Source organism: Chlorocebus sabaeus, chromosome 17 (assembly GCF_047675955.1).
Source record: "Chlorocebus sabaeus isolate Y175 chromosome 17, mChlSab1.0.hap1, whole genome shotgun sequence".
NCBI lineage: Eukaryota > Metazoa > Chordata > Mammalia > Primates > Cercopithecidae > Chlorocebus > Chlorocebus sabaeus.
In genome coordinates this window covers 41,245,855-41,271,380 of record NC_132920.1, presented here as the reverse complement: position 1 = coordinate 41,271,380, position 25,526 = coordinate 41,245,855, and the positions used below count along the sequence as shown (strand labels likewise).

The 25,526-nt window shown below is 39.7% G+C and overlaps 1 protein-coding gene across 13 annotated transcripts; it reads right to left on the bottom strand.

Annotated features, from left to right (window-relative positions):
* Positions 1-495: 495 nt before the first annotated feature.
* NFYA (nuclear transcription factor Y subunit alpha) lies at positions 496-25,516 on the bottom strand. 13 transcript variants are annotated; one of them, XM_073005950.1, is made up of 10 exons: positions 25,336-25,516; positions 19,263-19,398; positions 17,516-17,596; positions 14,541-14,687; positions 8,769-8,900; positions 8,252-8,357; positions 6,864-7,012; positions 5,478-5,651; positions 4,057-4,158; positions 496-1,104 (listed from the first exon to the last, which is right to left on the bottom strand). In XM_073005950.1, the coding sequence occupies exons 2-10, from the start codon at positions 19,335-19,337 to the stop codon at positions 1,051-1,053; spliced, it is 1,020 nt and encodes a 339-aa protein (XP_072862051.1). In that variant the 5' UTR covers positions 19,338-19,398; positions 25,336-25,516; the 3' UTR covers positions 496-1,050. The 13 variants fall into 13 exon arrangements, with proteins under 13 accessions (XP_072862051.1, XP_037861988.1, XP_037861987.1 ...); XM_038006060.2 differs by having other exon boundaries at positions 6,864-6,991; positions 17,513-17,599; positions 25,336-25,509; XM_038006059.2 differs by having other exon boundaries at positions 17,513-17,599; positions 25,336-25,506.
* Positions 25,517-25,526: the final 10 nt, after the last annotated feature.

The following is a 25,526-nucleotide window of genomic DNA, read 5'->3' as shown; positions in this document are numbered from 1 at the left end:
ATCGTGCTCTATGATAACATATGGGTGTACATGCTCTCTCTCTCTCTCTCTCTCTCTCTCTCTCTCCCCACCCCACTCTCTCCTCCTAGGATGAAACACATGAACCTTTCAGTTCCCCAAATGCTGTCACAAAGTCTATGATTGAAAATCTCTAGTTTGGCTCTCCCTTTAGGAGTACTACAAATGTCCTCAGTGCTTCAGCAAAGAAGTTGTTGAATAGTCTTGTTCTCTACTTAGGAAAGGCAGTTTCAAGGTTCAATATCCTCTACATTGTCTTAGAAGTAGCCACAGCAAGTACGATGGTCCAGATGACCAGTCAACAGAGGGACAAGCAGGCCACAACTTTTCAAAGCTAGAAAAAGAGATTCGGCAATGTATATTTTTAGTGCTTGAGTCTTTTATCATTCTATCCCCAGAGTTAGCTTTTTCTTGGCTAGAGTCCAGAAATACCAACCTACCATCTAGGCAGACAGGAATTCTTATTATTACCACAGATTAGAAGAATGTATCTCAGAAATTTATTGTTTCCATATCACAAGATAGAACTTCCTTGCTTGGAAGCCATCTCTGAATACAAAGCGTCCATTTCAGTTAGTCAGTGTGAGATTCCCCCACCAGAGGGATAAATACTGTCTAGATTCCATGGGAAGGAGTGGGCTGCTGCTTTCCTGATTGCAGTTTTGGTTGAGAAGGTTGTTTTTCCCTGCTGAGATGGCTGGCTCACGTCACCAGTCAACGTAAGTGCTTTGTGTACTGCTGGGGTGGCATGTGTCTCCTTGCATCATCCGAATCCATGAAATGTCAGTGTGATCAACAGTCTGAAATAGGTCCTGACTGAAAGAGTAAGACAAAGGCTTGCAACTTCAATTTGCCAGGCATTGCTGCAATTGTAATACTGAGCCACTTATGAAAAACTAAGTGGTTTCCGTCCTGTAGAAAAGGGCAGAATGTGATCGTCAATGTCCCATTGGAAGAGTTGATCAATTTCCTGGAACAGTGAGAAACTGGTGAGAAACATGACCTTGATCAGCTCCATCATATGGCCTGGGGTTAGGACACTCGGATGATCTGTGTCATTGCTTCTTCATCGGCTTGGTTTGGATCCTAGAGACAAAGATGACACGATAATTAAAGTCCTTTGCAAAAGCAACAGGACTGATGGCTCACTACTTATCCTCAAGAGAATACGCATAACTTTACCAAGTAAATCAAAGGCTTGTAATACATCTTAAGTCTGCATACATGGCTTAAGTGCAGCCCCATTAGGAAAGAAGAGACAATAAACCCTATTCTTAAAAGAATTTGAAGTCTGGCCTGCGCTCCATGGTGAAACACTCCAGAACTGTTAGTGTATCTCTTTCCTAAGAACCTTGTGTTGTTCTCTATACTTAAGGGTTAAGAGTATTCAGGTGGCTAAGGAAAAGATTCAGAGAAACCATGTCATGCTGTATTTTTGTCACTGTTTTTTGATCATCATTTAAATACTAAGTACTTAGCAGGGCTGGAAAGAATCATTAGAATCTATACACTTTAATGTACTCATTTTACAGATAAATCTGAAGGCCAGATGGGTAAAGTGATTTGCCTGGACTAGGGTCAGGGTCAGAAAGTTAGGAGCCAACTCCCAAATCTCCTGACTCCCATTTAATCTTCTTTCCACTAAACTCTATATGCTGTTTCTCACTTAAGACCTACAGTGTTAACACAAGGATAAATCCTTGGAAGCTTTTTGCAACACTCCACAAGAACCACCTTTAGTTCCCCCATACTAAGGCTCTGAAGCCTTGGTAGGCAGGATCTGAGAAAAAGCTGAAAGACTTCTGGAGACGGAAGACTGGAACTGGGTCTTGAACAATGAGCAAAAACAACTAGCATTTACTGAACTCACCATGCACTAGGTATGGTGCTACATAGATGCCTAATGTGGATTACTGAATGAAATCTCTACAACATTGCTATGAAGTATCAACAGTATTCCACTTTACAGATAAAAATAAAGAGGCTGAATTGACCAAGATCGTATTGTTAGCACAAAGAATGAGGAGAGTTCCTGGCACAATGCCCTCCTATAGCTGTCAGGCCCACATTCATACACTGTATGAATGAACAGCAATGAGAAAGGAGGGGCTCTCACACTACAGGTGAGGACTAATAGCACTGAAAGAGTTGTTAGTGTTCATGTGTGGGGACACCGAGGAAACCTAGTTTGACTGTTGAGAGGGGTGATAAGGCAAAGTTGCTCAGACATTATACAGAAATAGTTTGAGATTTGATGCAGTTAAGAAATGAGGAACTATTAATAGCATGCATTCTTGACCTGGGGACTGGCAGGTTAAAAAACACACTTTAACCGTCTGGCAGTACTATATAAGGTCAATTAGAGGAGATTGGAGATTAATTTAATGGATATTGCAATAGTGCAAGTGGAATGTGATGTTAATATAGAATGGAGTATCAGCAAATGGGAGGAATCTGTTAATTCAAGAAACACTGATTGCTTGGTTCAGAACTGGATACCAAACCCAACAAATACATCTAAGTCAGTACTTAAATACAACTTACTTAAATAGAACTAAGTCCAATAAATATAACAGAGAACAAAACAATCCTATATCCTCTATACAACTTATAGTCTAGTGAAGGAAACAATCTCGAAAAATTCAACAACTTAATTATTATTACACTGTAAAGAAAAGGGCCAAGTGCAATGGTGTGCACTTGTAATCCTAGCACTTTGGGAGGCCAAGGCAAGAGGATCGCTTGAGCCTAGGAGTTTGAGACCAGCCTGGGCAACAAAGTGAGACTCCATCTCCACAAAACTTTTAAAACTTAGCTGGGCATGTGGTGCGTGGCTATAGTCCCAGCTACTCGGGAGGCTAAAGTGGGAGGATCACTTGAGCTGGGAGGTCAAGGCTAAAGTGAGCCATAATCACACCACTGCCTCCAAAAAAAGAAAAGAAAAGCTGTTGTAAGAAAATACTGAGAGAGAAGAGACCTACTCTAGATAGGGTATTTAATTAAACCCGGACCTAACAGATGGGGAGATAGCCATGAAAAAGATAGAGCAAAGGGCATACAGACTGAAAATTCTAAGGACAAAGGCCCATGGCAGGAAATAGACCAATGAACAGTAAGCAGCAGCATAGAGACCAAGAAGTAGAAATGAAGTTAGACAGGAGCTGGAGCATGCAAGGCTTTGCTGGGCATAGTAGTAATCACTTTGGCTGTCAGTCCAAGCGCAAATGGGAAAGGGTAAGCGTTGAAGGAGCTTGAGCAGAACAGTGACTTGATAGGATAAACATTTTAAAAAGATGACACTAGGATGTGGAGAGTAGGCTAGAGGGAGACAAGAGTGGAAGAAGGGAAACGAAATTAGGCAGTTATTTTATAAACCTAAGCCAAAGAAGAGAGGATAAGAGCAGGCTCACATCAGTTAGAAGGGAAAAAAGTAAACATTCAAATTATATTTGTGATAGGGTAATAAAACTTGCTCAGTAAAAATAAAACTTGTTTCTTGAAAATTAAGAAAAGTGTGACTTTCAAGAAAGAATGGATAATAATAACTGACAAAGATGAAGAGCAAAGAAAGACCACTGGATTAAAAACCTTTAGTGCTCTTTCTTTTTGAGACAGGGTCTCACTCTGTCAGTCACGCTGGAGTGCAGTGGTGCCATCTTGGTTCACTGTAGCCTCAACCTCCTGGGCTCAAGTTATCCTTCCATCTCAACCTTCCAAGTAGCTGGGACGACAGGCATGCATCACCAGGCCTGGCTAGTTTTTGTATTTTTTTGTAGAGATGGAGTTTTGCCATGTTGCCCAGGCTGGTCTTAAAATCCTGGGCTTCCCACTTCAGCCTCCCAAAGTGTGGGGATTATAGGCATGAGCCACCAAGCCTGGCCTAGTGATTTTAAGATTGAAGAGACATAAGATTGCGTCTAGTTTAGAGAATGTGAGTAGTCCCAGAGTATGAAAATAGCTAGAGGACACTGCTGAAGTCTTCAACTCAAGTCAATACAAGGTAATAAAGAGAAGAATAAAAGGTATATGTATTCCTACCTGCATATGGGGACTATCCTTTTCCTTTGGAGAGAAAAATCGTCCACCTTCACCACGCTTCCGTGCCATGGCATGACGGTGCCGAGACTCATGCAGGTATTTCTAAAATGAGAAATAAAACCATTTAACTATTAATACCATCCAGAACCAGCACAATTATCTAGTACACAAATTCCATTCTCCAAAGTTTAAGACAGCTGGGATCAAAGCCACAAGGGACAATTATGACTTAGAATGATGATGAAAGCTTTGGAGAAAACACCTAGTAAGTAAGATAGCTAACCATATATAACTAGTAAGAATGTAAGAATATGAATGCTTACAGTATGAATTTTTTAAAAAAAATAACAGATTACCACCTATACTTCCCAATATAACTTTCCCTCTGCTTTAATAACAGGCCAAATTTCATTTGAGCAAATGAGTGTTCAGTAAAAAGACTTTCCTAGCATTAAAGTTTATTATTATTATTATTTTCTAGAAACAGGGTCTCACTCTGACACCCTTGCTGCTGGACTGCAGTGGCATGATCATGAATCACTGCAGCTTTGAATTCCTGGGCTCATGTGATCCTCCTGCCTCAGCCTCCCAAGTAGGACTACAGGCATTTGCCACCACACCTGGCTGGACTTTCCTAGCCTTATCTGCATGTTAAGTGTGATCAGGTAACTAAATTCTGGCTAGTGAAAGGTACACAACTTCTTGAAAGTTTCCTTGAAAGAAAGGGTACCTGGCCGGGTACAGTGGCTTACGCCTATAATCCCAGCACTTTGGGAGGCCGAGGCAGGTGGATCACTGGAGGTCAGGAGTTCGAGACCAGTCTGGCCAACATGGTGAAACCCCACCTCTACTAAAAATACAAAAATAAGCTAGGCGTGGTGGCGCGCACCTGTAATCCCAGCTACTCAGGAGGCTGAGGCAGGATAATCACTTGAACCTGGAAGGGAGGTTGCAGTCAGCTGAGATTGTGCCACCGCACTCCGGCCTGGGTGATAGAGCAAGCCTCAGTCTCAGGAAAAAAAAAAAAAAAAAAAAGAAAGAAAGGATACCTTTCTTGTTCCCTTTCTTCCTAGGCTGGAGTCTAAGCAGGAATCTTGGACTATGAACAGCACACTAGCAATATTAAAGCAGTGAAACAGGTCTTGAGAACTGTGAAAATGTGCTGCCAGTCCAAGATAATTTATCTCTGGACTACTTTTATGTATGAAAAAGAATAACATCTTATTTAAGCCACTGTTTGTTTTTGTTGTTATAACTGCAGCTGCATACAGTAATAACAAATGCTAACTCTTACAAAAGAGATAAGTATCTAACGTCAACTTTTTGGAAGGTACATGAGAAAACAAGCCATATAAAAGATAATTTCAAAAGTAGAACCCTGCTATTCTCCTCTCCTATATCCTTCCCAATGTTATACATACCCTTCTTTCCTTTGGAATTTTCCCTTCTGCCTCTAGTTTAGCCCGGGCTTGCCTCCTCTTAAGAATACGGTGGTATTGTTTGGCATTCACGTAGAGAGGCTCTTCTTCAAGCATCTCTGCTCCAGGTAGAGGGATTCTTTGGATAGCAGGCACAGAGCCAGCCCCAGGAACCATCTGTGTGAACAGGAAACCAGAGCTTATTGGTGGCATGAAGTATGGACACAGAGTTTCTTGGTTTCTCTTCATCCATTTTTTTCTAAATGCCACAAAAAGTAATTTGTATAGGGTACTTGGGTAAATGCAGATCCCTGGAGAAATTTAAGATCTGCACTTTAAACAAACACCCCAGATAACTGTGTCATAGGAGGTTCAGGTGCCACTCTGAGAAACTATATAAGCATGCCCTAATTCATGTCTACCCATGGCTGTAGATATTTCTGCTGCCATCTAATGGTCAGGAACAGTAGTCACAAAAAAACAGCACAAAAATAGATGAGACCAAGTGCTACTAAATGCCTATATTTACAAAAATAATTTAATAGTTAACTTATAGTTCAATCCTAATTTTTCTTAAAAAACACCAAAACACTGTACTAAATGTATGTGAAAACAAGTAACAGAGTCCTGTATCCCACAGCTTTTTCCCAGATACAACCGCTTTGAATAACTATATTAATCTTTTATAAAAATTATTTATTTATCATTTAGTTCGTAGAAACAAGGTCTCTGTATGTTGCTGAGGCTGAGCTCAAACTCCTGGACTTAAGCTATCCTCCTGGATTAGCCTCCCGAGTAGCTAGGACTACAGGTGCCTGCCACTGAGCCAGGCTTGCTTCTGTTTCTTTTCATAGCTTCCTCCACCTCTGTGCAGACTTCTGTTACTCATTCTTAATCTATGCATTTTAACATCCTATTTTGACATATGAGGATTTAGCTTTCACTGACACCACCCAAGTCTTCCTATCTTCCTAATACATTTATATCACACTTTTTTTTTTTTTTTTTGGTTTCTCTATCAATTACAATCTTTCTAATTTTTAGCTTATTTCTTATTTCGTCCATCATGGGCAATACTACTTTCCACTTCTCAAAGATTAATATATTATTCCCTTCATTATTTGAATTCTGAAAAGAATTACATAAAATCACTATTTATCCATTGCTTTATCTCCAGCATCTAGAATAGTCCCTGGTGAATAGTCCCTGGCACACAGTAGGTGCCCAGAATGAATTATGGTTTGTCATAATGTTATTGTAAAAGTAGATTACTGACTGCCTTAAGGATCGATCTCAATCCCAAGAGGTCAACATAATAAATTTTAGGAGGCATCAAGTTGCATGTTCAAGAAAATTTCGAAGACAAAGCTGAAAAATACATTTTCTTACCATGACCATCCCTCCTGAATTGACCACATTGCCTGCCACTGGTAGTGTCACAGTGACAGTCCCTTGCCCACTGCTGGTTGTGTTGGTATTGGCTCCTGTCTGAACAATCTGTGCTCCTGCCAAACTGGCTGCGGGGATAGTGATCATGCCTGAAACAGGGACTGTAACTTTAAGAAAACAAAACATAAAACAAACAAAAAACAGGCACACAGAACAGAAAGAAGGGAACATAGTTAGTCCCTCTTCTATCTGGTACACACTCACTGATCCTGGCAAAACACACTGAAAAACACAAGGGGAGAAAAAGCACTCTCCCACTCTGGTGTGCTATATATAATCCAAGTAATCACAATCTTTGAAATTCTATTAACTCTCTAGGTCCCAGTTTTGAGTAACTCTATCCTTAGCAGTTTTCAAAAGGTGAAAAGGTTTGGTGGTCTCTTCTTCTACAGGTCAGTCTGACTATAGCTGTACCTACTGCTCTTGTACATATGAGCAATCTGCTTCAGGACAGAGATTTTAAAACTATACTTTGTTTATCTCAAACTGACAATGAGTCAGTTGTAGTATTAAAACTTAAAATTAAACCAAACATTCCAAGTCCCCAGACTATCAACAGCAGCACTTCAGGATTTGTTCACCATTCTGTTTGAGCTCTTGCCTGGGCTCAATCCAGTTCAGAGCCTCCCCCGAGTAATACAAGAGCACACAGTGCACTCTCTGGATCTTGTATATTGCAAATTTTCAATCACAAAGTCATGGAATCTAACAAAGATGTCCTTTTTTGATTTAACTATTTGACTAACAAGTGCTTCCAAAAGCCTTCAAGTTTAGTTTGTGCACTCCTCCTCCCAGACCAAACAGATCTCTCTATTATTTATGTTATCTATTCCTAGAACATACTTCCATGAGGGCCCTGCATTGTATTTATTTGTTCACATGTCTCTCTTACTAGACTAGAGGCTCTTTGAGAACTCTTCTAAGTAAAAGTGCTGTATACGTCATAGTCATTTAAAGTAATGGAGTGACCCAGAAAAAACATAAGCAGCAACAGCACTCTAAAGTCAACTTGATTTTTGATCTATTTCTCTCTTTCCCAATAAACTCCCTATTTCTAATCTTCTGTTTAGAAACACTTCTTCCCTAAAAGCTTACACAATCCCTAGATTAGCAACCACTGTAGAAACTACTACACATGGAATCACTGTTGGTCATGGATGGTGACAAGAAACCAGCAATCAATGGAGAGCTAGAGGAAATCTTTTTTTTTTTTTTGTCCAAAAAATATGCGGTGTCAAGTTCACCACTCAAATTCTAAAGGTATCAGTTGCCTCAGGGACAAAAAAGTTGCCCCAAGAAGTCCTAGGGAAACTTATGGGTACACTTACCTTGCTGGAGAATGGTGCCATCTGCATTAACTGGCTGATAGACAATGGTCTGCCCTTCAGCAGTCTGTGCCACTTGCTGTCCCTGGACAGCAATCTGCTGCTGTGTCTGGAGGAAATAAATAACGACCCAATTCAATAGATCCCAAAGATACTAACAAAGAACCACTCGGCTCACTGCAACCTCCGTCTCCTCGGTTCAAGTGATTCTCCTGCCTCAGCCTCCTGAGTAGTTAGGATTACATAGCATGTGCCACCATGCCCAGCTAATTTTTGTATTTTTACGGGGTTTCACTATGTTGGCCAGGATGTCCTCGATCTCTTGACCTTGTGATTAGCCTGCCTCGGCCTCTCAAAGTGCTGGCATTATGGGTGTGAGCCACCATGCCTGGCCAAAAATAAATTTTTTTATGGTTTTCATCCCCTTTTCTATATACATGCTATACATGAAATATCTGACTCAGTTATCTGACTCTTCCAAATCAGTTGTGCTCCTGTGTGACAGAGCTAGTGGAATTACCTGAGACTGGCCAGCAGTGACGGCTGTCTGGGGCTGCTGGATGATGATCTGCTGTGTCTGGCCCTGCTGGCCCTGCACCTGCACAGCCTGTCCACCCTGGATCTGGATCTGTCCAGGTGGGACCAACTGTATCTGCAGAAAAGAACATAAAAAAGGATTGTACTCTACTGACACTGGTCTCCTTTGGTCCTGAGAGTTATCCACATTTCTCTAGAAAGCAGAAAATGTTTTGAAGAGGAAAAAAGAAGTCCTGCTCTGCCCTCCATTATGAAGTAGAGACAATTTATTTTCCATTTATGAAACAATCAGGGAATTTTGAACACTGTCTGGATACCTGATATTAAGAAATCAATCTCAGTTTTCATAAAAGATAGCAGTGGTATAAACATATATATTGAAAAGCATGTATATTTAAAATACGCTCTGGGCCGGGCGTGGTGTGGCTCACGCCTGTAATCCCTGCACTTTGGGAGGCCGAGGTGGGTGGATCACTTGAGGTCAGGAGTTTGAGACCAGCCTGGCCAACATGGTGAAACCCTGTCTCTACTAAAAATACAAAAATTAGCTGGGCACAGTGGTGCATGCCTGTAATCCCAGCTACTTGGGAGACTGAGGCAGGAGAATCACTTGAACTGGAGGCAGAGGTTGCAGTGAGCCGAGATCACACCACTGCACCATAGCCTGGGCGACAGAGTGAGATTCCGTCTCAAAAAAATAAAATAAAATAAAATAAAATATACTCTTAAGTGCTTTATTATTTTTTAACCTTGCCATTTTGGTGAATAATGAAGTACTTTTTTACAGAGGAAATAATATATATATTAAAAATGTTGACAGCCAGGCACAATGGCTCATGCCCGTAATCCCAGCACTTTAGGAGGCTGAGGTGAACAGATTAGGTCAGGAGTTCAAGACCAGCCTGGGCAATATGGCAAAACCCTGTATCTACTGAAAAATACAAAAATTATCCAGGCATGCTAGGGCATGCCCATGGTCCCAGCTACTTGGGGAACTGAGGTGGGAGGATCATTTGAGCCTGGGAGGCAGAGGTTGCAGTGAGTCAAGATCTGCACCACTGCACTCCAGCCTGGGCAACAGAGCGAGTACCTGTCTCAAAAAAAACAAACAAAAAACCCAAAATGTATTCTACCCTAGTCAAATGTGACGACTACAGCCCAGGACAACACCTTGATAAGGGGCTTGAGAGGACCTTGAAAGAATCCAACAAAGCTGTGTCAGAATTCCTAACTCACAGAAACTATCAAATAAACTTTTTTTTTTTTTTGAGACGGGGCATCGCTCTGTTGCCCAGGCTGGAGTGCAGTGGTGTGATCTCGGCTTACTGCAAGCTCCGCCTCCCAGGTTCATGCCATTCTCCTGCCTCAGCCTCCCAAGTAGCTGGGACTACAGGCGCCCGCCACCATGGCTGGCTAATTTTTTTTTTTTTTGTATTTTTAGTAGAGACGGGGTTTCACCGTGTTAGCCAGGATGGTCTCGATCTCCTGATCTCGTGATCCACCTGCCTCACCAAATGTTTGTTGCTTTAAGCTGCTAACTTCTAGGATAATTTGTTATACAGTAATAGATAATTAAGGCAGTGTGACACATTATATTCCTCCTATTAGTTTCCAGTAACCTCACCAATACTTACTACTGTCATTAATGTTTGTCAAATTTTTGTTGATTTAATTTGTATCTCCTATTTGGTCCTAGGATTGGCTAGCTAAACCTTAGAAAGCAATTATGGAAAGCAAGGGATCATGTGCTATCCAAATCTATCTTCTTTCTTTTTTTAATGGCTATAGCCACTTTATTAGGAGTATTATCAAAAACCTGACAAGAATCTTGAAAAATATTTCTCTAAAATTTGGAACTAAAAAACTGCAATACAACCCTTTAAATGTTGGGTGTACAAAATCCTATTTTCATATAACTAGTGGATACTTTTTTTTTTTTAAGCACAAAAGAGAAAGCAGTGAGGAGAGCCCCAGAGCTCAAAATTTCTAGTATTTTATATTCAAGAATACCTCCTAAACTTAAAAGCTGGAATGCATGGCTACTACTAAGTAACCTTTTCTTTACCTCTTTGACCATTAATTCCATCAACAAACTTTTTATTTGAGCATTGCTTCAACAGAGATGGCAGTTTGGAAGGAGGATACTTTCAGAAAGCTAGACTTTTATAGCCAGGTCACTTTCCATCCACAATTTCAACTTGGGACCACCTTGGTCTGATAAGAAGAACATGTCTAGAATCTTAAGTTATCACAAAGTCTACCAGCTGATAGGAAAAAGGACTACTGATGGAACGAAGGTGAAAAAAACAGGTCAATGGGTTCCATGTCTTAGAGACATTCATGGATCCTACTTTGTTAGGGGATAGATTGCCTAGGTTTTCTTAATTATTTTTTCCAAATACTTAGCTAATTGGCATTTAGAAAGTATTGGCAAATAAATAAGTAAACAAATTTATCTGGTTATGTGAACCAACTTCATTTCTAAGTTTATATTGGCTATTAGGATTTCCTCTATCTATTTATATTCTTTGCCCATTTTTCTATTTTTGTATAAATACATAAAAGTTATTTATACATATTCTGAATATAAACTCAGTTATATGTATTAAAAATATATTTTCCAAGTTTTCACCTTGTTTATTTTTATTTGATGTATTTCAATGCATATTATGTTTTAAAATAGTCAACTTGTTTTTAAAAAATCCTTCTCTGTAGCATAAAAATTCTCTTATAATTTTCTTTTGAATTTTCCAAGTTTACTTTTCTACAATTAGATCTTTAATCCACCTAGCAAATATTTTTTAAAATACAGTATGAAGTAGAAATCAATTTCTTTTCTGTATCATTCTTCAGCCATTTCTTCACTGATATGTTTATACCACTTTTATTATATGCCAACTTCCAATATTCTTCTATCTATTTCTTGGCTCTCTCTGGTTCCAGTGTCTTTCTCAGGCCAAGGATTTTAATCTAAAATTATATGCAGAATTTTTCATGAGACTGGACATTTGTACTTTTTCTTAGAGGGTGCAAGCTTTACTAGGATTCTAAAATACAGAATACAATTCAAAAAAGGTTATGAAGTACCCTTCTTTAAAAAATGGCTACGCAAAGAACACTAATGAGGGAAAAAAAAACAAAAAAACTCCTATACAAAGGGGAGTAAAGCCTTAAGCATTATAAGGGAGGCTATGGAATCTCACCTAGAGAGCTTTACTTATGTAACAGAATATATTTTTTTCAGCTTGGTTAGTTATAGCCTTATTGGAAGCAGGGAAATAACTCTTTGAAGGTTCCTTATAGCAAAATAAAACCCCATAAAAATCACAGAATTTAGAGCTAGAATGAACTTTAGCTATCATCTCATATAAATTTTATTTTTAGATGAGCAAACCAACAATTAAATAACTTGGCCAAGATCAGAATGCTTATTTAATGGCAGACCTGGCAATGAAAGCTGGATCACTACACTCACAGTATACTGATCCTAACAATACCACACTGTCTCTACTCAACAGTGGAGAGGGCACAGCAAGCGGGGCTGGAGAGGAAGCAAAGAGAGAAGAACAGAAAGGATATAGCAATAGGGAATTGAGGAAAGCACATGTTGAAAAGATATTTAAAGCCTCATATATTTATGCAAGGAGAAATGTGAAAACTATTTTTAATCCCAAGTACAATTCTGTCTAGGCAAAAATATGCCAATGGGCTCAAATATGCCCTTACCCTTTACCCAAGCAATCCCCAATCCAAAGAAATTATCCTGAGAATTCAGTTGAAAAATAAAACTATTGTGCCCAAATATGTTTACCTACAAAAGCAAATGAAAACCAAAATCCTTGACTATATTTTATAAATTAGAAATTCTGATTCATCAAGGTGACTGAACATTATGAAAGGATTAAAAAACAACAACAACAACAACAACGAAAACACAACCCCACATGCATGGTACAGTTATGCCCAAAAATTATGCATGAAAACACAAGAGAATACACAAAAAGTACAAGTTTGATTTATGAGCAGTGTGATCATGGCTGCTTTTTTCAACTTAAAATTCCTTCAGAAAACTAAGACATTAATATGACTGCTATAACTGTTGAAACAATACAAAGATTTAGATAGAATAACTAATAGTTCTCTCATACTTCCTTTTACATGACTATAAACATATACTCATGAGGGGTTGGTCATGAATTACAAAGATGAGATCACACACTATTTCTCTGCAAATTATTTTCACTAAAAATATTTCAATATTAACCCACCCCAAGTCAACAGTTCATTTCTTTTAACGATGATGCAATATTCCATGTGAATATATTATGATTTATTCCAACCATTTCCTTATTCTTATTAATGGACACTCAGATTACAATTTTATTTTTTGCTAGTACAATGCAATGAAAAGTGTCTTTGTAATTTCTCCCTACTATTGATGCTTTTCTTCCTATAGGACAGATTCTCAGAAGTGGGGCTGCTAGCTCAAATGTTCGTTGTATTTAACAGATAGTGAGGTGCCTTTCCAAAATAACTCCACAGTTTGAAATTACCAAAAATAATGATAATTCTTTTTCTCCACATCCATCCTAGCAGTGGATATAATGATTTTTTTGTTTTTTTTTGCCATCTTGATGAGAAATATCTAATTTAAAAATTTGATACCAGAGTTGTATGTAACATTTCTACATATTTCTGTTAATCTCTTCTTTTTTTCTTTTCTTTTTTATTTTTTTGAGACAGAGTCTTGCTGTGGTGCCCAGCCTGGAGTGCAGTGGCACAATCTTGGCTTACTGCAACCTCTGCTTCCTGGGTTCAAGAGATCTCATGCCCAAACCCCCGAAGTAGCTGGGATTACAGGCGCCTGCCACCACGGCCAGGTAATTTTTGTATTTTTAGTAGAGATGGGGTTTTGTCACGTTGGCCCGGCTGATCTTGAACTCCTGGCCTCAAGTGATCCACCTGTCTCAGCCTCCCCAAGTGCTGGGATTACAGGCGTGAGCCACTGTGCCTGGTCTTCCTTTAATCTCTTCTACATCTTTGCTTACTTTTGTTTTCTGTTTCTCAATCAGTCTTTCAACTGGATTTACCTGTTTTATTGGTCTGCTTAAATAATCTAGATTTTATATATCCTTTCTATATGTCAGTTTTCTACTTAATAAATTTGGACCCACTTTTTGCTCATTTTGTTATTTTTCTAACTTTCTAAATATTCATTTTTGTTTCTTTTATTTTATTTTATTTTATTTTTTTAAATTTATTTATTATTATTAAACTTCAAGTTGTAGGGTACATGTGCACAACGTGCAGGTTTGCTACATATGTATACTTGTGCCATGTTGGTGTGCTGCACCCATCAACTCGTCATTTACATAAGATATAACTCCCAATGCAATCCCTCCCCCCTCCCCCCTCCCCATGATAGGCCCCGGTGTGTGATGTTCCCCTTCCCGAGTCCAAGTGATCTCATTGTTTCTTTTAAAATAAAATATACTATAAACTAGATTCTAACCTCTTTATATACTTTACAGCAATTCAAGATCATGTCTAATATCTTGGTCTTTACTGGAGCTGTCCAATTTCTGCATAGTTCTAGTTTATATCACTGGTACTATAAAGGCAGAAAATCAACTGAATGCAAAATGTGGGTTAGAAAGCAGTCAAATGCATTATCAATTATCAAACAGTTTGTAATAATCTATTCTTTGAAACCTCTCCTCTGATATACTGCTCAACATTTTTAAATACTACTCACCTGCTGCAAACCCTGTGTTCCAGAAACAGGTACTTGCATGATGGTTTGACCTTGTCCACCAGGGACAGCCTGGACCATGATGGGTTGGCCAGTTGATGTGATTAGCTGGCCTCCACTGACCTGCACCATTAATGGCTGCCCTTGGACCTAGAATGAAATAAAATAAGAACAATGAAATAACGTAAGACACAAAATGGTTTTTACCAAAAGACAATCACTGGAACTATTCTGCTGTCTTGCTAGAAAAGGAAAAGGTAGAAAAGACTAAGAAAATATATGCCTTAAGTCCTCAAGTTATCTTTAAATATCTATGATACCTGTTACTAAATGCCAAGCTCAATACTTTAAGGTCAGACATAATGGAGAATATCCAGAGTCTTTGAGAAGTCTCAGTAGATATAAGGCATTTGTCACCAAACACGGGCTAAATCCATAACAAACATTTAATCATAATGGCAAGGTTAGTTGCCTGTTTAAATCAATCCAGGGATGGTCTCTGTGAAGGCTGGAGAGGAGGCAATGAGAGGGAAAGGTGATGGTGGTGATGGTGGTTGAGTACAAATTCTAAATAAAGTGAAGAAGGTAAATCAAACTGTACCCAGCAATGACTCCAGGAGGCTGGGTAGCAAGCAGCTCTGGAAGCTTATGTAGAGGATGACCTTTTTCTCCCTATAGTCTCTCAAGCTAAAACGAAATATCAAATGTATACCTTTACCCTGCTCATTTTACTCTGTGAATTCTAGATATGTGTGTTGTTTAAAGAGCTCACTACTAAAGATTTCTTAAAAATACTTTCTGGTCAGTTTGCAGTCTCCATGGTGGAATTCCTCACACTGACCTCTATAATATCCACATGGTTATTTTAGCTTTATCAGAAGCAACAACAAATATTGAAATTACACAGAGCAGTCACATGTACAAATTTCAACCTCCTATGAGTAAACAGACTACTGTAGGAGCCAGGTCACTACAAGTGCTCTGTCACATCTTAAGTCCCAATACAAAAATACCTAATAGAATGCTTTCTGGAAGTGCTTTAAAAGTGCTTTAGAAGTAAACTGGAATGATCCATGGAATAGTCCAAAACTTTCATTTTCAGACTCTATCTTTGACAGAAATTACTTAGAACAGAATATTCATGACTGAAATATTCACACTTAATGAAAGTATGTGCAAGTAACAGCAATTAGTTAAAAGATCATTCTGTCCTAGATGAGTAGGTTAGATAGTGACGTTCTCCTACAATCACCACCACCACCGCCACCGCCACTAATGTATTAAAATCACCAGGAATGCTGAAATCCTAAGTTTTGTTAAACTGTCCAATGAGAGCCTTTACTTTACTTTTTTAAGGACTTTACAGCCTGACTCTCTCATGCTATCTCCTTCCCTTATTTCCCCATTCCCTTTGCTACATCAAATGCTTGCATATTCGTATCAAGAGAGATTTCTCAGAATACATGCAGCATGAATAACCAAAATAACTATTTAAAATTCTCCCAAAACAATCAGATCCCTAAAGGAAAGGTTTCTATTATTTCCATATTGTTTCCACTTATTTTAAATAAAATCTATGTAAGTAGGAAACACAAGTTTTAAGATACAACTATTAATAATTTTCTATCTATTCATCATCTTAATTTCCTCTCCAACTGATGTGCTATTCGTGCACATGATAAATGATTTGAGACTCCAAAGAGCTCACTGTATTTACAACAGAAAAATGTTACAAAGACACATGCATCAAACAAGAAGCCATACAGTTAAGAGCATGTTACATTCCTATTCCACAAGGGGTTAATGACAATCCAAAATACTGTTTTATATATGAGTAAGATGAAGCAAGCATGAAAAACATTAACAAGCTGTTGGACTGTGAGATTTGAACACAGTTTTGGAGTGCCTACAAGCTCAGTTTCTTTCAGCTTAATTTATTTTCAAAGTTGGTTGTATATCATTACCAAACACTATTGGTGGCAGGGGTAGGGGTGGGACTGAAAGGATAAAGTGAAGTGATAACAATAAGAGGTAGTTATCTGCAGGATGTTTAGCAGCACTAGAAATAAAGTGAGATGCCAGTTCTACATTCTAGATTCTACTTTGAATCATTTCCAATTCAATGGAGGGAAAAAGTAGGGTACCCAAATCTTGCCAATTTTTCAAAAATACAGTCATTTTAATAAAAGTAACCTACAGATACAGAGTAGACTAGTGCTCCTACTCCTATTTCTCATAGGAACTGGTCAAATTAGAACCCAATTTAGGATACTTAACTTAGCCATACACAATGCTAAAGAACTGTATTGATTAACCAAGAATTATCACAGTGGCTTTAATACCTAAGACTTACAGAAAGCATATCCTGCTTCTGCCTAACCAAGAGGTATCTGGGGTAATCTTTGCAGATCTAGTAATAAGACAGGTCACTATTTCCCCAGGAAAGGTAGTGGAAACAATAGCAGTTAACAAGAGATTAACAAGATTCAGTGCTTAGATAAACCTTGCCAAGTGTAATGATTATTTTTCAGTTGAGTTGCCCCTTGAATAAAAATAAAGCACAGCCTAGCCTAGCTTATGTGTGTCTATATATGTATATATTTCCTTCTCCATTATAACGCAAATACACAAAATTTTTACCATGCAATTAACTGGATCAGAGTTTGAGCCCTGAATAAATTCTAATGTCACTTATAAGAATTTCTTCCTGTCACTTACACCATTTCTTTTCCAGGCGTTCTCAAAGAAACATGCTAGTCAAATCCAATTCTCAGAAAGTTGATATGGGGTCTCTATATGACTTGGCACAAAACATTAGGAAACTGGCATCTTATAAGCCTCAAAGACAAGTTAGCGGCATCAAAGACATGCAACTGACTTTGCCATTCCTACTGGAGATCCTAACACAAACAGCACCAGACATGAGGAGAGGAGAAGTTCATGCAGTGCTCACAGAGAATCAGAGAGGGTACCACTACCTGGAGGGTCTGGACTTGCTGGCCTGAGGCGGATGCCACCTGGGCCTCAGTCTGCAACTGCACAGCAGTGACACCACCCTGCTGCTGAGAACAGGAACAGGAAGAGCTTGAAATATGTCAGGAAGGAAATGTGTAGTTCAAGACATGAGATCACCTTACCTCTTGGAGGAGAGGGAGGGAAGCCTGAAGGACTTTCAAAATGTACAGACTCCCTATACTGAAGCTGTTTTGTTGAAGGTAGCAGCATTAAAGATATCAGCCCTTTGTCTCTAGAGTGGACCTCAAAATGTGACTCAAAAACTCAAAACAGTTGTCATCATTAACACAAAGATTTGTAATGCAATCTTTCTCTCCAGAAACAGGAATCTGATACTTCTACTTATACAATTATTTAGTGCTCTTTTTATCTCCTCAAATGAGTTCACAAGAAAAAATGACTAGGTTTTAATAGCCCTGAAACTACCATAAAAAAAATTCTGGGCTTAAATGCAGTCACGAAGAAAGGAGAAGTAATCACTGTGAACCGAATCATCTTCATGACGTCAATGCTCTTATGTTCCAAAACTAAGATTCTTTTTTTTTTTTTTAACTTTATTTATTTACTTATTTCGAGATGGGGTCTTGCTGTTTTGCCCAGGCTGGTCTTGAATTCCTGGGCTTAAGCCAACCTTCCTGTCTCAGCCTCCAGAGTAGATGGGATTACAGGCATGCAGCACCATGCCCAGCTTCAAAACTAAGATTATTTCTACCCAACTGGACTGCTTTAAGAGCCATTTCAATGATTCAACCTTATTTTTACATCCACTAATGGCAAATTCTGAAAGAATAAAAACCCACCCTCCGGAGTACTGGTCTGAATGGAGGGCCCTTTGTGGAATCCCTTTCTCTAAAAAGGCAGTTAAAGGAACCTGCCAGAGCCACAGCAGCTGTATGGAAGGGAAAGCTATCAAGGGAGTTTGTCTTTTAATTAAGAGTAGCTCCTTCCTTTGATCATTAGATGGGAACAACTCATCATCAGTACTTCCTTTGCTTTCCCTACTACCTTTCTATATTAGCTAAATTCCATTTTGAAAACAAAATATTTCCAAAATATCAATCTTGGCCTAAGGTCAAATAGAAGCATAATAAATTTCTTCTAGGGGTGGGAAAAAAGTGAAATTTTACTATAATAAACCCAAGCATAAAGCATCAGAAAATTTAACCTGTGTATAAATTCAAGAAAGCAATCTATTAATTAGGAATAAACCAGCAGCAGGGAATTCCTTTCTAATATGTGCTTATCCATAAGAACGACTGTCTAAGTATTATCCTAATGTTAAACCAGAGCTTTTCTGAATAAAAAATGTGGCAGACCAAATCAAAGAACAGAAGATTTCTTGGAAGCTATATTGGTTTGTCTGTTGTGGCCAAAGCCTTACTAAATCACAAGTTAGCTCAAACAAGAAGAGAAAAAGACCAAATAGAATCCAGAAAAATTTAAAAGTCCAAATTTCCATCTGAAAACCAGACTAGATGTTTTTACTTATAATGAGATAAAAGAGGCAATTTACTATAACTAGGCACCCATGAAGAGTAGATTCTAAGTGGTCATGGGCTAGACATGGCATTTCAGCACAAGCCATCAGACCCAATATTTCACAAGATCTGGTACCTTTCAAATAATTCCCCAGGGAAATAGACCAACCAATTGAGTGGTGCTGTTATCAGTTTCATTGCTGTGATGTTTAAAGCCATTTTACTTCCATACCTGCTGCTGAATCTGTCCTGCCTGGACAACAATCTGCTCTGTCGAACTATTGCTGTTTGCTGTATACTGCTCCATGGTCCCTCCAAGTGAGATTCCTGTCCGCTCTGGAGATCCTAGAAGGCTGTGAGGTACACTCCTATTAGAAAGGTGGGGAAAGAAACTAAAGTGAGATTGTCAATAAAGGCCTTACCAGACAATTAACCTGGATAATTTATCACTGTACTTTATTTGTAAGAAAACAGGATAAGAGAATAGGAAATGCTTATATTCAGTATCATTTTTAACTAGGATTATATGGCACAATCATAACATAGTACTATTTTCACGTTTCTAAAATGCTTTCAGTCATTTCTTATTGACAACCTTACCTTTCAATACTGTCAGAGCACTACCTGCACCTTAGAGATACTCATTAAGCTGCAACATCACTTTGATACAAGGCCTACGTAACGCTGATTTTCAGGTTTGCACATACACTTTAGAGAATAAAGGTTCTTTAAAGTTGTAACACATAATTGCTTCCCACCAAACAAGTTACTCAGGTCCACTACATATGGTAGCCAAAATTTACCCTTCTCATAAAGAGTTGAAGATCCGCTTTCAAAAATAAGGATACAATTAGATAAACTGAATGATATCTGAGAACCTTATTAAAGACTTCATTAAACAATTAAAATGTTATAAATTAGCAATGGGTAACTCATCTTGGAAATATGGGAGGGAGGACAGATATATAAACAAAACTGTAGCTAGGTCTTTCCGATTTTTCAGTAGGCCCTCATAAATTCCAACATCTGAATAATAAAATGACGTGGCCTAACTGAGCTGCTCATTATAGTGGCATAGCAGAGTACCACTCTCCATAAGTCCACACATGCTGGTGGAATTCATCATTTGCAGGGTGTCTCAAGACAGTCTGAAAGAAGAAATCAAAATATGTGCAAGTATATGTCCAACTATTTAGAAAGAAGTGTATTGATATCTAAAATTTACTTTGAAATGCATCAAAAAAAATGGATGAATGGGTGGAGAAATATCTGGTAAGGCAATTATAGTAAGATGTTAATAATAGACCCTAACTGGCAGGTATACAGGTGTTTATTTTCAAATTTCTTTGATTTCACTGCATACTTGAAAATTCTTATTTTCAAAATAAGAATTCTGGGAAATTCTTATTTCCCAAATGAATGTTGGAATGTTGGGAAAAATATAACAAAATTTAATCAAAATAAAAATTAATCAACCCCATTGCTCATAATCAAAATGGATACAATATAAGAATCTATGAGCCATAAATAACAGGCTATGTCATCACAGCGAGAGGACTTGCAGCCATATGGTTCTCCAAAGCACTGCCCTTGATCTAAGGGAATGCTCACTAGGTAAATATCTAACTATAATTTGGATTTACATATAGATTGGCCAACAGGGAGCAAATATAATCAGCAACATGAACAACTGGTTTTCTGATTTTTACACCAGTCTCTTTGGAATTGGTTGACTAAGTCTGCTCCTCAGAGATTCTGGGTATAGAACAGAAAATCAGGTTTTCAGCCAGACTGTGAATCTGTTAGGGACACTAACAGCCTTCCCTAAATTCTATCTTGTCTCTAATACACAATACATTTATGTCTGTAAACTAATGAAATTAAGGTTATGATGTAAAAGAATATATATGATTCCATTTATATAAAATCTCCAAAAGACATCAGTAATCTAGAGACAGAAAATAGATCAGTGGTTCCTTGGGAGTGGAGAATACAGGGAGACAGGAAAGAGGGAGGTTGACTGGCATGGAGCCTTAGGAATATTGTAGGATGATGAAAATGTTTTATATCTTCATTGTGGTAGCAGTTGCACAAGTGTACAAATTTGCCAAAACTCATCAAAATGCACACTTAAAATTATTACACTTTGTATCTAAACTATGTCTCAATACATTTATTTTAAAAATAAGGATCATGAAAGGAATGTCTTTTAAGTTTCAACACCTTCCCAACTCCAAATTTCCTTCTTATATGAGATTTTTTCTTTGACTAATATCCAGAAGTTTACATCTTTACAAGACTAAAACATAACTTGAAGCACATGATAATGACTAATATATGTAACATATTTTCTTCTTAACTAGTTTATCCTGGTAATACAAATGAACCAATATAGCAATATTTAAATCTATACTTTGAAGAGTATAAAGATTTGAAGAGCAGCTTCAAATCTGGCAGCAATTCTCTCTCACATTAATGACAGTGATTTAGTCTGTATCATGATATTGATATTATTAACGGTTAATGCTATAAGCAACTGGCTTCAGTAAAGTCGTATGTTCCTACTACTGTGAGATTCAGTTAGCAAGACTGCAATACAATTCAATAGTCTTTCCCAAAGTGCCTCTTTGCCCAAGATTATGACAAACTTAAGTTAGCCAGATTTAGTCTGTCTAGCTCTTGCTCTTAACACAAAGTTTTGAATGGTTTTTCCTCAAAGAGAGAGAAACAAATAATAAGAGTGTTTATTCTGGCTAGCATGAAAATTATCTTCCTAGTGCATTCTCTTCTCAGTGTAATTCTCTTTGCCCCACTATTCCAAGGTGCAAAAGCTGAAATTTAAACAACCACTCACTAGGAACCCATTCTATGTGGACCTACACACACTCCAAAGCTAAAACCTTCAGAAACTCAACTAGTGTAAGCCTATGAAAAGCCCTAGGATAACCACAGCTGATAATCACTACCAGGCAAAGTCTAGAACAGTAGCTTTTTAACTTTTTTGATCACAACCCTTAGTAAGAAACACATTTCATTATCACAACTCAGTGCACACATAAAGCATAAAATGTAACTGAAACGAAAGTTTCAAGTATTTACCCTTATACAACACAAGATGCACTTTGATATTTTCTTTTTTTTCTTTCTTTTAAGAGAGGGGGTCTCCCTATGTCACCCAGGCTGGTCTCAGACTCCTCAGCTCAAAGGATTCCCCCCCTTGGCCTCCCAAAGTGCTGGGATTACAGGCGTGAGCCATCATCATGCCTAGCAGACATTTTATATTCTATTATTTTAAAATTCCCAGCATTGGCTCACTCAATTTCTTTCACCACTCAACAAGTGGGTCCTGATACATGTTGGATGAAAGACTAGACTACAACAAAGAGCTATCCAGCTTCCCTATCATCCTACAGATTTCTGGATTGGAGCTTTCTAACGCACTTCTCTCCACTAACTATATACCATGTGCCAGACACTGTTCTACAGGTTTTAAAAATAAAAAGAAATCTCTGATGAAGAGTCTAACTTCAAAGAGTCTTTAAGTTTAGTAATGGAGTAAAAACCTATACTGGAATCCTAAGAGATAAAGTGATATGGGAATTTGGAGGACAGAGATTTGTTCCAGCTGGGGATAAATCAACAAGGCTTAAAACAAAAGGTACTATTTGAACTTTTTTTTTTCTTTGCTGTCAGAGGCCTGCAGGATGAACTGGTCTTAAGTGTGAGAAAGATTTAGCTATGTGATGATGTGGAGGAAGGTGAAGTACTACAAATCAAGAGAGCATAAAAACAAGAACAGAAACATTTCAGCATGTGAGTAGCAGACTAAACGGGAAGAAAAGCTTGGGGCCACACTACTGTCTCTAGAAATGTCAGACAAAGAAATTCTTCTGCAGACTGGTGGAAGCTTGAAAGGTACTTAGCAAAAAAGTTACCGGATTAGAATGCCTTTTAGAAAGATGCCAAGCAAAAGTATTTAGTGATTTTGAAGTGACCAGAACATACCTATGTTTAAATACTAAGGTTAAAACATCTATTTCAGGCCAGGACGCAGTAGCTCATGCCTGTAATCCCAAAGTTTTGGGAGACCAAGATGGGAGGATGGCTTGAGCCCAGGAGTTCCAGGTTACAGTGAGCTATGACTGCGCCACTGTATTCCAGCCTGGACGATAGAGGAAAGCCCTGTATCCAAAAACAAATGAACAAAATTTCCAAAGGCAAATATACATGCTTTTTAGACTAAGCCCTATCATCTCTTCTGCTAATGCGGATAATGTGACAATCAAATGAATTAAGAAAATTATTTAAGCAACAATGAAAAACTCATCCTAAAAAGTGAAAATAAAACCTGTCCCCGAAACTTCAGTAATGAAAGAGCACTGGAATACGAGTTTTCTGAAACCTACCAGTTGTATAGCATTAAATGTGAATTTAGAAATGGGCACCAGATACTGAAGACCTCTATGTGCCAGTGAATGCACTAGATGATTCACATGAGTAAAAATAATTTTCAGAGTCCTAGGACAAAAGTCTTCTCCTCTTCCCCAAAGAACTCAGCCACTATCACAGGGCAGAACCCATAAAACAAGTCAGAAACTTGTTTTTTCAATCTTATGAAAAAAATATAGCTCTAGATCCCTTCTACTTGAACCTCCATACAAAATAATGACTGTTTCCAAAATATTCCTTAGCAAGATATACAAGTATTTTACCAACTGGACCTTTCCCCCCTAAACTATCACTACTACTGCTCACTTCCCTATCCCATCTTCCTGCCTCAAACAGTGTAATTTGATTCCTCCGCACATGCTTCTCTTCAAGCAATGCTCTTCCATCTTTCTTGTGGAAGAATTACCATCATTCCTCAAGGCCAGTCAAAAGTGCGGCGGTGATAAAAGCCTTTCACGGAGGCTAGCTCACGCATCGATACTTCACAGCACTGAACTTGACCCCTTTATAGCCATAACCGTTAGGTATTAACTACCTGTTCACCTGTCAATTTCCATCAGGTAGGCACAGTTCTTATTGACCTCTACGGACTCGCTCCCCAACACATGGATTATACCTGGCATATACTGCTGGATAATTGGTTGCCAACAGCAACCTCTCACCCTAAGGAAAACCCCACTACAGTGTTAAAGCTTCTAAACATCTGCTGAGAAAACGTTAACACAGCATTAGAAAGTGTATCAGAAAAATATAAACCAAGAGATGAGTGGACTGGGTCAAGCCTGATACAAAGTAACATAGAAAGGCGAAAGCAAAAACAAAGGAAAAAAAAAAAAAAACCCGAAACTGTACTACATTTCCAACGGAGGGAGATTTCACAAAATGAGCAGTGGATAAGATTAGTAAGTAATATGAACAGCAAGTTGTGCAGCCTCCGGGAAAAAGAATGCGCAAGGGTATCAATCTTCTAAGAGTGAGGTTCCAGGCACCGAATGGACTAGTCTTACAGCCCCGACAAGAAACGGAGACCGCTTGGTTGGGCTCCAAGACGGAGGTGTGCGGTCCTGCCACTGCGAACGGGGTGGGGAGGAGAGGAAATGACGAGCCAAAAGGGGTGGTAACGGCGCCGGGCCGGAGACCCGGGCGGAGCGGGCTGGGAGGAGGGGCGCAGCGGAGCACGGGGAGTGGGCGAACTAACGGCCCCCTCTCCCCACCAGGGAGACAGCAGGGGCGGGCCTGTAGGGCTCCGAGGCGAGGGCGGGCCAGCCCCGTTGCCAGCCGCACTCGGGACCCCGCGGCCAGGGCGCGCACCCTCCCCAGGCCTCCCTCCCGACCTAGTGGGGCTGCAGATAGACAGACTCGGCTCGCGGGGAGCGGGGGGCCTGGGGGAGGCTTCCTGCCCCAAGGGCCGGAGAGTGGAGAGAGCAAGGGCAGGTTTAAGTTTGCGGCCAGAACGACCAGGAGGAAATCGCCGAGGCCCAGGGCGCGCATGTGTCCCCCTAGTGTAGGGCCATTCGTGGCCCCGGGCCTGGGGCCTGAGAACCTGGGCCTAAGAGTCGGGAAACGGGGACGCATTCCCAACTGATCCTGGCACCCTGCGAGGGTCGGAGCCCCGAGGTGCCTGCTCCCCGGGGCGCCATCCCCGCGCGGGGCGGCCCCTGCAGGCCTCGGCCGGGAATGTCCCGAGGCGCTCGCAGGCCCCGGGCCGGGGCCGCTGGCCGCCCTGCTGGGCTAGGCTCAGCTCGACTCCCCGGGCTCGACGGGCGCCTGGGCCTCTCCTGAGTGGTCAGCGAGACCCGCCAATCGGGGCGCTGGGGCCGGCTCTGGGCCGCTGGATATTGGCTCCTCACACTCACCGTGCCTCGCTCCCCCGGTTCGCTGCCCGCGCTGATTGGCTCCAGTACCGGACTCCGAAACCCAATCAGAGGCTCCAGCCGCCGCCGCCGCCGCCACTGCCGCTGCCTAGCAAAATGGCGAACCCGAACAAAGGGGAATCGGGCCTCCCTCCAACCGCCTCCGCGCAGGCGCCTCTGAGACCACGCCCACT